At 40.2% G+C, this 14,350-nt stretch overlaps 1 protein-coding gene across 1 annotated transcript in view; it reads right to left on the reverse strand.

Moving 5' to 3' along the window:
- The window catches only part of DZANK1 (double zinc ribbon and ankyrin repeat domains 1), a 32,982-nt gene that overhangs the window by 2,987 nt on the left and 15,645 nt on the right, over window positions 1-14,350 (reverse strand). The window contains exons 9-16 of the mRNA XM_067565364.1: window positions 14,125-14,217; window positions 12,060-12,182; window positions 10,901-11,065; window positions 9,961-10,189; window positions 6,718-6,821; window positions 4,139-4,213; window positions 3,132-3,228; window positions 1,616-1,710 (exon numbers count right to left, since the gene is read on the reverse strand). Coding sequence (XP_067421465.1) covers window positions 1,616-1,710; window positions 3,132-3,228; window positions 4,139-4,213; window positions 6,718-6,821; window positions 9,961-10,189; window positions 10,901-11,065; window positions 12,060-12,182; window positions 14,125-14,217 — 981 coding nt within the window. The remainder of the gene's footprint in view (window positions 1-1,615; window positions 1,711-3,131; window positions 3,229-4,138; window positions 4,214-6,717; window positions 6,822-9,960; window positions 10,190-10,900; window positions 11,066-12,059; window positions 12,183-14,124; window positions 14,218-14,350) is intronic.

Here is a 14,350-nt window from a genome sequence, read left to right on the forward strand (position 1 = left end):
TAACTATGTTTGTTCACTTAAGCCAAACTCCAGCACCCCGCCTGAGAATATGGACTTTATACTGGTGACAGACCGAAGGAGGTGGGAAATCCTCCGAGGCCTTAGAGCTACCTGAAAGGCCTCGGGTGTTGAGAGTACTGCCAGGCTACTAACATCACCCGGCAGGCCCTCTGCGGAGTCAATGGTGTTGACATGGATGCTGAGGTAATGGAGTGGCCTGGCACAGGTCTCACTCCCTCTGCCCTCTTGTCCTTTACATGAGCTGGCTGCTGCTTCTTGTGCCTCTTCCTCAGCACTGGAGATGGTGAATGGTGCTGGGAAGAGCTCGGTGCCGGCAGCACACTTCTCACCGACACTGACATGCTTGGGGCAGAATCGGAGCAGCTTGGCTCTGAGACGGGCCTGATTGCAGCTTCCATCAGGATAATCTTCAATCTTACGTCCCATTCTTTCCTTGTGCGGGGCTTGAATCCCACTTCTCTCTCCCATGGGACTCCCCCAGACACTTTAGGCAGTCAGCATGCAGGTCGCTCATGGTCTTGTGCTTCCCGCAGGAGGCACAGAGTTTGAAACCCAGGGCCTGAAGAATTCCCATCCCCTGGATGCGAAGTCCCTCGACGATTGGGACCTAAACTTTAACTATCTATTATATACACTAATATTTACAATAACTATATACACTAAAACTATGAAAAACAATTACTCGATTAACCAGTAAAGGGAGGAAGCCTTGCCGGAGCAAGAGAGAAGACGTTCTAGCAACCATCATGGGCAATAAGAAGGAACTGAAGGGGTGGAGTGCCAACAGTGTCCCTAATACCGGCACATACGCACGCAGCTCCAGAGAGCATTAGAACCAGCTCTACGGGTACTACTAGGGGAAAAATCTCCGGCAACTGTGCACGCAGCGCGCAACACCTAATATGGAATGGACATGAACAAGCACTTGAAGAAAAACATGGCAAGTCCTCCTCTCGTCCCCACTGGATAAATGATACAACCATATAGCCATGGTAGCTTGCCTTTAAAGGTTTCCATAACACATTTTCTGTAGCATTAACACTCCCATTTGGTAACAGTGACAGATTCTGGACCTGATCCTGTTCCAATGATAATGCTCCCATTCACTTCAAAGGGAGCAGAATGGGCCCCAAATGCTTTCATTAAGCTACTCGCATAATGCCCAGACAGTGATGCTTTTGATTCAAAAATAAAAGCTACCTAGTTAAAAAAAACTTTCAAAGAGTAGGGGGGACATCTGGTAAATCCAGCTTTTACAAAAATGTATACATGCCAACCAACTATTCCTATTTAGGAAGGACAGTCCTTATTTTTTAAACCAAATTTGACTATTTTCCACCTGCTTCCAAAATGTTTTCCTAAATCAGTGGTTTTCAACCTTTTTCGTTTGTGGACCCCTAAAAATGCTTGAATGAAGGTGCAGACTCCTTTGGAAATCTCAGACCCCAGGTTGAAAACCACTCTCTTAGAACAATGCATTTTGAAGGTGTTAAAATAAAGCAGCCCAGTTTTTCCATTGGGTGTCTCCATTAGCATTAGCACTTTGGCAGTCCCAATATTCTTCCCACACTCACGGATTGTAGCATGTACATACAGATAGCTTATCTTCTTTTTCGAGAAATTTTCTTGTCTTCTTGGTTTTTTTTACTTTTTCTCTGGGGCTTGAGATACTGTGGCCCTCTTCATACACTAAAATGGGAGAATCCAGAGTTAAAACTAAAAGCGGTACCAGTGGTGTAACAAGAACTTAGGAGCCATATGTGGTACATGCATTCGTACATTGTTGTGGCAGGGTGAAATCAACCCTTGTGCAGAGGGCCAGCATGAAACCTAAATCCCACTTAAATGGCCCCTTATGCTGGCCATTTGCACTGTAATGAACTTCAGCTGGAATCCCTGGATTTGAATAGCATAAAAAACGGGTTAACACAACCCAGGCCACACCCCAAATCTCAGGTGAATTGGTTTACAACAGCACTAATAAGGAAAACTGAAAGAATGTATAAATGCAGTGTTTTCGTAGCCAGGATATTAGAGAGACAAGGAGGGTGAGGTAACATCTTTTATTGGACTAGCTTTTGTTGGGGAGGGATAAGTTTTGAGGTTACACAGCTCTTCCTCAAGTGCAAGCTCAAAAGCTCATCTCTCTCACCTACAGAAGCTGGTCCAATAAAAGATATTACCTCACCCACCTTGTCTCTCTAGGTATATATAAAAGCATTCAAAAACAAATCAGGCACCATGATAATTCACATGCATGTGCATCTTAGACTAGTGTTGATCCTAAATGGCAACGGCTGTTGCAGCAAAAAGCCAGTATCCAATAACAACATGTGGTCAGATTTTCACATGTATTGAACATTCACAACTCCTATTGAAGCCAATTGGATCTACAAGGGCTCAGCACCTTGGAAAATTGAGCCCTAGGATTATACATGTCATCATTTCTGTTTCTTTTGTCAAACGTGGCAAAATCAAAACCACAAACAATAGCTGAAAAACCTACAAAGCTGTGGCCTTCAGGTATTAAACAAACACCTATCAGGGATGGTCTACGTATTTTTAGTCCTGCCTCACTCCAGGGGTGGGACTTGATGACCGTTTGTGATCCCTTCCAGCCCTACCTTTCTATGATTCCACTATTGCCCAGTTGGAGACATACAGTGTCACTATGCATGAATTTTACAACTAACACCTAAGCTGCATACAAGGCCCAATCCAGTAGGTATAGTCAGAGGCCCCCTACTGGATCAGGTCCCATTCAAAACTCAGACTGGTTGGGAGTGGTGCCTGCCTTACAACTTTTAGCCCACTGGTTAGAGCGCTCAACTGGGATGGGGGAGAAAGGATTTGAACAAAGGTCTCGCACCTCTCAGGGGAGTGTACTAACCACTGAGCTATGGAAATTCTGATGGGGGCAAGCTCCCTCAGTCTCTCCTGCTGAAGCTCTTCCCCCACTTACACCCTATTTTGAGGTTTTAAATGTTGCAGGCTATCTGTATGGGGGGAAATTTCCCTGTTTGAGCATCTAACATTTGATTCATAGGAGACAGATTCCTATTTTTGAGTGCTATAGTTAGGTCAGATCATACAGACATAGGAAAACTCACCCAAACTAGCCTGACTATCATACAGTCCATCTCTGCCTTCTGTCACAGTGCTCAGATAAAGATTGTCAAACTTCATTGGTTTACCAGTAAGAATATCCTGGGGAATCATAACATGAGCATTTAACCAGATTATCACATAATTTTGTAATATCCTTCTTAGCATGAAATGGGAGGAGGTTATATATATGAGAAGATACACAGTTATTTAATTAATGTCTTCAATCTTAGTTAACACTGGTTCAACACAGTCAACAGAAACAGGTTTTTAACGGCCCACACAACTCAACACTTGTTTTAATGCAAAAACCCCAATATTGTAAAATGAAGATACACATCCAAGGAAAACCATTATATAGTGGTTAAGAGAACCTCTTAATTTACCGCTTGTCATATCAGAGACAGCAATAAGAAGCCAAATGATACGCCTTCAGAAATACCTTCCATCAGCGTGCCATCCAAAAGAAATAATCTCTAAATTGAACTGGACCCCGTGGAAGGATCGGGAATAAATAAATATCTAGCTGTACTTGAAAACATGGGTAAACAATGTAACACTGCAGGAACATGCAGAGCCTCAGAGCAGATTTAGTGAAAGCTCTGGCATACGCTGCCTCTCAACTGTATTTAGGAGTAGAAAATCTGTGCCACAAGAGTACCAGTTGCAGTTTGGAGAGTAGGAAGACTCGATAGCAGGAGGAAAGTGGTATTAAGACTATTAAAAGTCTTTTTGGTCAAAAGAAGAACGTTAATAGCATACTTTATAAGATGCCTTGACAATGAATACAGGATGACAGCAACATGACCGTGAAGTCTGGGTTGATCAACAGGGATTCCTGTTTACTTAGCTCAAACAGAAAAAGAAAGGACTATCACTTTAGAAAGGAATAACACCCTCTCAACAAGAGAATTTCTGGAATAGCATTAGAGATACACATTAGCGCTGAGCTGTCAAACAATTGGTTCAGTAGTCAGCTTCTCCAATGATTAGCCTATGCGACTAAACTGACCTTGTTTATGGCAAGAATATAATTTAATCTGAGATTGACTTCATAACCATCCTCATGGACAGTAGCAGAAATAATCTATAAGGGAAAAGGCACAAGTCAGCATCTCTTATAAAAGTACAGGAAGACAGTTTCAGTAATGGTAAGTATTGCTGCTGTGGGCTAAAAGTCTATCAACTGAACTAATACATACATACATACATAAATAATACAGTAATAGTAATAATAATAATTAATAATTCACACTTTACAACTTTATAACACTGCACACATATTAATGAATCATCCTTCCATTTTAACTGAGTGAAGGGGTAAGAATTTATAACACGTGATATTTTGAGATAAGTAGAGAAACCTGAATTACTGAAAATGCCAAATGTCTAAAAATGATACTAATGATTCCTTTTACTCTCATCCCAAAATGTCTTACAGGCCATGAAACAGATTCACACCCATGGCTGCAGAGAGATGGCATTTACACATACACACTCTGCACCCACAGGGGCAGCAAAGCACAAATACATAGTGCTCCACAAATACAATAGATGCAACTGATAAGATAAATAGAGATGCTTTACCATGAAAGAGGGTTGGTGCTAAGTAAGCATATCCCGCAGCTGACCTGGCCTACCTCCCATTCACTTTTGGGACTGCACCAAATGGCTACAGAGCCTCATTGGAGCGTGAGTTATTGGAAGCTTGTGCCACCCTGCTCCCGGAAGATTTATAGCCAATGGGCAACTGTCACCTGGGTTGTGCAAGTTTGCACCGGCACATAAGAAGAGTACTGTACATACAGAGCTAACTTCACCCACTACTGAAATGCAGCCTGTTGTGAGGAGGACACATGGGCACCATTCTGTGCCAGCCACACTATGTAACACTATATGAAAGTGATTTCAGGAGGGAAAGTGATTTTATTTATAAAACTGAAACTACAGGGGATTTTTAGGCAAGTGACACATAGCTGGTTGGCTTATAAAAGCTGATAAGATTACAATGCAAGTTGTGATTACTGCAGGCTGAGAACTTAGATTTTTATCCATACTGCGTGAAACATGAAAAAGCATTAACAAAGACCAGATATTGGCATTTGCCCTCAATCATCACTGATACTTTTCTTGGCAGAAGTTTTATTACAGTAGAATGATAGAGGCCTACAGACTGCAGGAATATCCCTCTTAAAGGTATCTTCCATATCATTCAGGCATATGCAATTTTGAATCTTCTCTCAAAGAAAACAAATTGCAATGAGCCTGATTCTCATTTCTACTAAAGCCACTTTACACCTCTCTGGCACTGTGAAAAGTCTTTAAAGTAGACACCAGTCACATTTACATTCACATTCAGGCCCCTTCACAATGCCAGAGTAGTAATAAGCACCCCGGCCAATATATCTGATGGAATGCCATACTTCCAGAAAGAGGCAAATGGCGCCCTGTTCCTGCTGCCTATCACGTGTAACCATAGATAGAGCACAGATTTTTTCCAGCTTTTTTTGTTTGATTATGATTTTTGCATTTGTGCCACTGAGCACAGGCACTGCATGTAGAAGGAACCTCAAATTTCCATCTCCCTAGTATGACCATATTAGCCACCAGTACAGCCACAGCTGAGCTAACCATTTTTTAGTATTAGCTGGTGACATTAAGTCAGTCAATATCCCTAATACGCACAAGCCAACTGCCTAGTACTAAGGTAAGAACACACTGTTGCAATAAGGGCATAGTTTGTGGCAGAAATGAAGCATAGGAGACAAAAGTGACCTGCTGTTGTCTACTGGGGAAATTCACCCCTGTGCACAGAGCTAGTCCAAGGCAAGATTTAAATAGTGAATTGGCCTTGTGCTGACCCATGGCACAGGAGTGAACATCTGCTCTGGGATATAATAAAATCAGCTGAATAATGCCTCTGCTCTGATCATTCAGCAAGGCCTTTAAGGCTGTTGGGATCATCTCCCCTTACTTTGGGGATGGTTCCAGAGAGAATACATGAGAGAAGAAAGGGAATTATAACTAGAGAATGCAGAAAGGACTCAACAGCAGACTAAGAAGAAAAAACTTGAAGAGAATGAAAGAAGTGAGAAAAAGAGAACAAATAGGAATTAGAAAGAGCAAGCAGAAAAAAAAAGGACAGAAATAAAAACATAGGTAGATGACTCAAGACAATAATTGGCGCAGTTATTTAGGCCAGTTCTACATCACTACAGACTTCTGCTGCATAGCTATGTCAGTCAGGGGCGTGAAGAGGTGTCTGATCCCTAAACAATACAACTGTGCCAGCAGAACCCTCAATGTACATGTAGTTTATACTGGCAAAGCTGCAATTTAGCTGGCGTAGCTTGTTTCATTCCTGGGGGTGGTTTTACTAAACCCATACAAAGTGCTGCTTTGCTGTGGTGGCTGCATCCACCCTAGAAGCGCTGTGCTGGTATAGTGCACTGGTAAGTGTTCCTAGTGTAGACATGGCCTAAGATGCTATTTTCTAGAAAATAAAACAGTATTTTGATCAGATTTATTTTCTCTTCAATCGTTTCTCGATACCTCACAAGAAAAATGCTAGATGCAAAAGCTATTTCCTACCTTTCCCATTCGAGGTTCTCCAATCAAAGCCCTGAACTCTGGATTGTTCTGAGCATAGCTTCTAAGATGAGCGCAGACATGATCTAGCTGTTTTCTCCAGTAACCTAAAAAGTAGGAGTTATGAAAAAGAAAATACCCTGTAAATGTCATCAGTAACTCTTCCACTGATGGAAGTAAGTAAAGAATTGTAGATTTTTACCATGACAAAGAACACTGTGTTTTTCTATAGTAAATCCAACCAACCAGCAGGAGGGAGAGAAGCCAGTTGTACCCCATAAAGGGGTGAAATAATATACTTCCCCTCGATTCAGGAGTGGAGCACTGAGTCTTAATTCATTCCCAGAGCTCCCAGAGAATAAATAAATTGTGTAGGTGCTACAAGCCTCCTTTAGTCAAAACAGTGAAGTCACCGTGACCTTACTCTGGTCTGCGTCAGCATTGATTGAGGGCCAGAATAGGAACATGAAGCCAAATCAGAAAAAGAGTGCTACTATGTGGCTTTGATAAGACAAGCCAAGAGCAAGAGCAGAAAAGAAAATATACTGGGTGGTCTCTCTCCATTCTGTCGCTAATTCTTAGAAAGGATCCACTGCACCAAAGCTGTTATATACTTAGATTAACAAAAACATTATATCTGATTTAATATCAGTATATGCAATGGGGCCAAACCTAATGGGAGTCTCTGCATACTACTGCTGTATAAATGTTATTTTATTATATATAAACAAAATACCAAAATACAAACAAATGAATGATTCTCAAACTGTTGTCCTTGAGGAAATCAGGGGAAGGAGACTTAGAAGAAAAATCAACAAGTTCAGAGGCTGGCCAGGTAGAAACTATGGCAAAGCGAAACAACAGGCCTATAGGGTATTGATCATCATGATAAGCTTTAAAGAAACATACTATGAAGGGGTGCTCATCTCTGCAGTACCAAAAATTATTTCCCTAATGGTTTCCAAAGCAGAGGCATTTTGCTTTAAACTTAATCACAGACTGAAATGAATTCTAATTTAAAGTAACAATTAAACCATACAACTGAGCTACTACTTTGTGGATGCAACTCCCAGTGAAGTAAGTGATAGTTGCACTAGGTTAGGCCAGGGTTAAATTGGGTCAGTTGCTTGTCACATAAAAATCAAAACGTAAAAGCAGGATTCCAGAAATACACTTATGCGTGCTTGGCTCCACACTATTGTGTATCTTAAAGGATTTCTGGCAGCCTTGACGGAACACCTGAACTCATGCTGTCATTAACTGGTTACACCTAGATCGGACTGATTTATTGTACATTACAGTGAAAAAAGGACGGCTTCTCTGCAATATTTACTTTGCAAATGCATTTGGCTCCTGTTCAAAACCAACTGAAAATACAACAGAAAAACCAGCACCGATTAGAAAACTGACACTTCCATTTTGTTGTTACTTCTCCCTCTCCAAACTGTCCTTTACTTGTACATTTTTCCCTCTAAGCATGGTTGTCTATTTAGTGCTGCAGGCTGATTTGTTTGGGGAGGAAAAAATTACCTTAATTATTTGGCTTTTTAACTTTAATCTTAATGTCATAACTCAAACACAATTGCATTGAGAAATGATAGACATGTGTAGCCAGTATAACTTAAACCAGCCTGGGTATCACTGAATGGTCTTGACTGGTACAAATGTCTCTGGCCTATGTAGCTTAGCATGAAGCAAGGGTGACAGTATGGAAGGCTGAGTTCTGTGGGCTAACAAACTTAAACTGTTACGGATCTGTGGGACAAAGCCTGGGGATTCTAATGGAGAACGACCTGCCAGCCATCCTCCCACCCCGTACAATGCAGATGGGTTTTCAGCAAAGGCCTCCGGGGTCTCTAGCTGTATGCAATTGGTGAGGTTTGACTGTAGTACAAAGCAATTCAAAGCTTCTCCCCAACTTGCCCCTGTGAAGGGAGCTCTCTTTCACAGGGTGAAAGCTGCACTTCCGATGCACACATACAAAAGTATTTGGAGTTAAATATTTTCTTAGCCCTATTTTGGGCCAATCCCTTACCATTATCTCTGACTAAGATTAACTTCCTTGACATGTTGAGGCAAGTACTCTAGTCATTGCAGTGCTGGAACTATGAAGAGACTCCCAGCTGCAAGGGAGTGTGAAGAGTTATTCCCCAGGTGATAGGTTAAAAATAAAAAGCCTCACCTAAACATTTACAAAAAATGTAGGAAGGCCTGAAAGAAGCATTAACCCCTTTTTTTACACTACAGACATACACATCATTCTAACCAGTCATTTGGCTGGCACACTGTAAAACACCAGTGTTCTAAAAGTTAAGTACTCTAATGAATGGGAGAATAGCTAAAGATGCATGAGCCAGCTGGGAAAAGAATCAACCCACTGAACCACTGCCCATTAGTTGTATTGAGGCTGGATGCTCAGCACTTTTGAAAATAAAGCCACTTATTCAGGTGCCAAAATATAGCTATAGGAGTCTATCATTAGGCTTCTTTTGGCGCTAAACTGGAATTTTGCCAGGACACCAGGGCTAAAATTCCTAATCTTAAAGGATATTTAATGACTACAAAAACAGTCAAGATGTTAGATTTAAAACTTGTCTATATGGGGAAATTGACCAGAATAGTTATTGCAGAGTAGGTCCCTGTGTGGACACTTTATTCTGGAATAATGGTGTCTTTTTCCAATTTAGCTTAATCTGCTTTCACAGTTTATTCTGAAATAGCTATTCTACTCAAGTCCCTGTGTGGACAAGTCCTTACATATTTTCCAAAAGACAGTGCCTCCAGCAGCACAAAATGCCATGAACATTTGTTCACTATTGCCAGAAAGAATAATATCACTGATTACATGGATACTGCTTTCCGACAAAACCTGGGTTTTCCTTTGTAGTCTCCAATCCAAATACTGACCAAGTCTGACCCTTTGCTTGTGAGATTTGATGACATCAGAGCCCAGAGCTAAGGCTGAACAAAAGCCTTATAATGTAATTCTGGTGCATTCTGTGAAGGCTTGCTGTGCATTAGAGAAGGTCTGTGGTCTGGATTCTCAAATCAAAGCATCAGGCATGGGGCTTACAAGTTATTAGTGGGAAGAGAGACCAGAGTAATGATGTAAAATAGTGGCCTTTCAAGGGTTTATTCCACAGAGGATCCATTTTAAAAGAACACAAGGTAAAGTACTGTAGTTTTGTTTCAGAACCAGGGGAAGTTTTCCTTGCTGACCATGTGCAATCATGAACTATTTCTAACCTCTTCCAGGACTGACGGCTGTAAGCAGGGGCTTGCGATCACTCATCTTCTCCTGCTTTTCTTTTTGAGAAACCTGCTCAAGTTCCTTCTTCTCCAACAGTTTGCTGGATGGGTAGAACAGGCCAATGGTCTGGGTTCCTTTGTCTTTTCTTTCTGTTATATCTAGTCTTGACTTTGGCAATGAAACAACCAGAGGCTCCCAGGCTGCTCGAGTCTGTAATCCTTTACCCTATTGGGAAAGATCAGTGCCCAGATGACAGTGATAGTAATATGTAATTAATAATTATGTAACTTTATACAAGAAAAAAAATCACCAAAAAGTAAAGAAATCATGTCTGTAAAAACAATCCTAGAATGAAAAAGCCATTCAGAGAAGCAAATAGTTTAAAGGAGGAATTTTAACAATGCCCAATTACAGTTAACATTTGGTAAAAATGCCACCCTCACATACCACAAATACTCAGAAAAAGCCATGCAATCTATTTCTTGTAAATAGAAATTGACTTATATTCTGATAGCATCAAAATACCCTAAATTTGTCCTTGCTAAGTATTATGGTCTTCTCTTAAAATATAGTTTTTAAAGCAACATGGCATAAGCATTAATCAAAGAAAACCTTAAATTATCCAGATATAATTTGTGAGTGATTGTGTCAGAACCAGATAAAAGTACTTAAAGGGCAAACACTTTAAAAAGAGATGGAATTGCTTCTCATTTTGCTTTACATAATAATGATTAGGGATGAGTAAATATCCAGAGCAAACAATTCCCTCAATGAATGTATGTAACCTCTTTTTCTGCTCACAGAATGTCTGTGAGCAGACCACAGTATCCTCAGACAGAGGAAGTCAATGGAGTTACATCACTTTACGCCAGCTGAGGATTTAACCCAGTATCATAACTGCGATCACAGCCTTGTTTGTGATACTATATAACTTACCTCAGAAAACTCAAAGGTATCTCCAGCACCCAACAGCATGCTATTCTGAGAGCCCAGTCTTGATGGAGGCTCAATATAAATACCACAAGAGCCACAGAATCTAGCATATGGGTGGTTGCTTGCACCACACTTGAAGCAAGTAAAGTAGCATGGAGAAGGATCTGGCTGGAAAGTACAATGAAACTATTGCCACCATAGAAACACATAAATATGTAGCACAGTAGAGATCTATCTTCTTGTACTCTCAGAAATAAAGCAACCAATCAGACCAACCAGCATGAGTTTAGAGAAACTAGCGCAATAGTGGTTACAACTGGTAGACTGGTGACCGTGGCTACCAGTACTAAACCATGCTCTCTCACCCTGACAAAAAGCAAACCGAATGTACAGCTCATCACAATCAGCTGTGGCAGAGCCAGGCCATGCAGAGGCAAGGCTTTGCAGATGGAATCAGCATCTACAAAGGCTAATTTTTAGGCCTACAAACCTTAAAATATTGATATAAAATGCACTTTTAAAATATTTTTATCTTCTTGGAAACCCTGTTGTCAGTATTGTGGAGCTCTGGAACTTCAAAGCATCTCAGTTAATATTCAGTTCAACTGTATTCCTCCCCAGACCTTCATTCTCATAAAATAACTATGAAGATCCATGATTTCACTGGCATATATAGCAGAGTTTCTAATTTTTATGTGGCCCTAGAAGATACAGTTTGAACTTCCCCGTCCTGGTGAGGGTGAATCTAGCATAAGAAGATATAGAAACACATAGAAATAAAGTTGTAGAAATATATTACATGGGGACATCTTCACACTGACTATTTTAGGTAAAAGCTCCTCCGGGCAGCGAACATGGGTGAAATTCTGGCCCTACAGAAGTCAATGGGAGTTTGGCCATTGACTTTAATGGGATCACAGTTTCACTCTATGTCTTTAGTTTCTCTTTACAGATCTCTGCACATCTATGGCACTTTATACAAATATTAAACAGTAACAATACAAAAACACGTCCTAACCCACAAGATTCCCACAAGGAATGGAGCTATGGAATTGCTGCAGGTCACAGATGACTAAAGCCAGGCTTGTCAACACAAACACCAATTGCCAATGAAACAGAAAGAGAAAATATTCTTTACAGAAGCCCGAGCCTAAGAGCATACCTTGGCTCCACACCAGTCACAGAAATGAGCATCACAGTGGTTAACACGGCCACATTTTGAGCAGGATATTGTTCTCCCTAGATGACTAGATAAAGGTGGGGGTGTATCTCCGCTAGGTGCAGGCTAGGAAAGCAAAACAAAAATTTTATAGGCTACAGTAGAAGAAAACCAAATGGGAAATAAGAGGAGTGCAAAAGCAAGCCAACTTGAAAGCACAAAGCTATGTTCAATCTAAGGGAATGCTCAGTCTAAAACAATGCTTTCAGCAGTGAATTAACATTGAGTTTTCTTTGATCTGATGCAAAATTTTCTCATTTGAAGGACAGATTAAAATATTTTAAAATAGTTTTGAGTATGTCTAACTGTCCATTATTCATCTTCTGAGAAACTGACCACAAAACCTTATTTCCTAACATATTTTGTCCTTTTTTAATAGAGCAATTATTTATCTAGAAACATCAGGGCATAAGGAAAATTTGAAATTAAAACTGAGCCTATGTTGAAAAATTTACATTCCATGATAGAAAATGTGACCAATATTTTCCTTATTTGTTTGCAAGATTCATGGAAATCTTAAAATGTTGGGACGGGTGGAGTGCCAGAGGGGATCAGTTGTTTCCAATTTATTCTGATCTCTCATTTTCTATAACTGTTTCACTGCCATTAAGCCAGTTCTACAGCGTAACCCTACTATAATGAATCAGCGAGAGTGCACAATGATTAAATACAATTCTTATAGGAAAACAGATTTCCAGTCTAAAGGAGTTCCAAAGGGGTTATTACAAATAACAGTCCACTACAAAAATATCTGAAAATTTATGACTCCTTTTGCCATGGGTTTCTGTATGCATCATTGATGATAACTAACAAAGCCTGAGGTCAGAGACGTTTGAAATCAAAGCTACAGTTGCAGGAGAGGGAGCACAACATCATTTTAATCTGGGACCAGTAGCAATCATGGTTTTTAATTTCTAAGTAAATGAGCGGTGGAATCTTGTCTGTTTGTTTTTAAAGCTATTTCACATTTGAAGGATAATCTCTACCAGATTACAATAATTTTAAGGGAAACTACATTTTAAATTACTTGATAGTATTCCTATCAACCCTTATCTATTTTTTTTAAGTTACTACAGGGCAGTCTGAGATCCTGATTCAACAAAGCATTTATACATATACTCAATTTTAAGCAGCTGAGTAACACCATCTGTGTTCAGCAAAGCACTTAAGCATGTGCTTAACTTTAAGCTTGTGAGTAGTCCCACTGAACTTTCTTTTGAAGCAAGATTATCATGGTTTTAGCTATGATTTGTTGTCATAGTGACCAGCAGGCAATCAGATCCAAATTATTACTGTCTTATCTCATCTCTGTATCTCTCCCTGCTTAGAAAAAGGAAATCTCTCATTGGGCATTTAGAAGAGGTTTTGCCTAAGGGGTAGAAATGAAAAATTACTCCACCAAAACAAATGAACTAAATTGGAAGATGACACAGACAGCAATCTTAGAGGGAAAATTCACTGTTGTTTCTCTCACCTCTGGACAAAGTCATTGCCAAAAACAAGCATAGTAGTTGTACGTTGATGGGACATGTAGGCAGTGGAGATAACAAAAATAATTAAAATGTCACTAATACACACAAAATTTTAAATCGATATGAATTGTCTTTCCTGCCACAATTACCTATCACTGCTGTCAAGATTTATAGTCCTTGATTGAAATTTTAAAAAGAACTGAACACACAAGCCTCACTAAATTCAGGACACTTTGAGTCAAGACCATGACCTTTAAAACGCATTTTCAAAACACCTTTTGGCAGAGACAGCAGCACTGTACAACCGTGGTTCCCACAGGAAAAACAGTGTATGATGGGATTTCCAAGCATCTTATGGAGCTCAGAGCACAGTATTTCAAGGGGAGCACTTCTAGGTGCTAGAATTCTGCCCTAGGCTATTCAGAGGAAAGTATAACCCCTGCATAGGACCAGGACTGACCCCATGTTTTCAAGAAAATTAAGTTAATTCATTGATATCATTTAACCAAGAGTGACTGTTCTGTGCATAACCTTACCATCTGTGTTTCAGGCAGTCTGCTTTCACAGGTCACACAGTATTTTATGTGAATAGGATTTCCTGTGCCACACACCCGACAGACTACCTTGCCCTTTAAAATACAGAAAAAGCAGGCTAATTACTGGATCATTTTTAATTGCAACTAACAGGAGGGTAAGGATAAACCATCTGCTCTACAGGGACTTGAGCCTGCAGAGATACATGAGTAGCTTAGTCCTGCAGAT

Source organism: Emydura macquarii, unplaced genomic scaffold, assembly GCF_026122565.2.
Source record: "Emydura macquarii macquarii isolate MOO-44397 ecotype Brisbane River unplaced genomic scaffold, CSIRO-AGI_Emac_v2 contig_2676, whole genome shotgun sequence".
Classification (NCBI taxonomy): domain Eukaryota; kingdom Metazoa; phylum Chordata; order Testudines; family Chelidae; genus Emydura; species Emydura macquarii.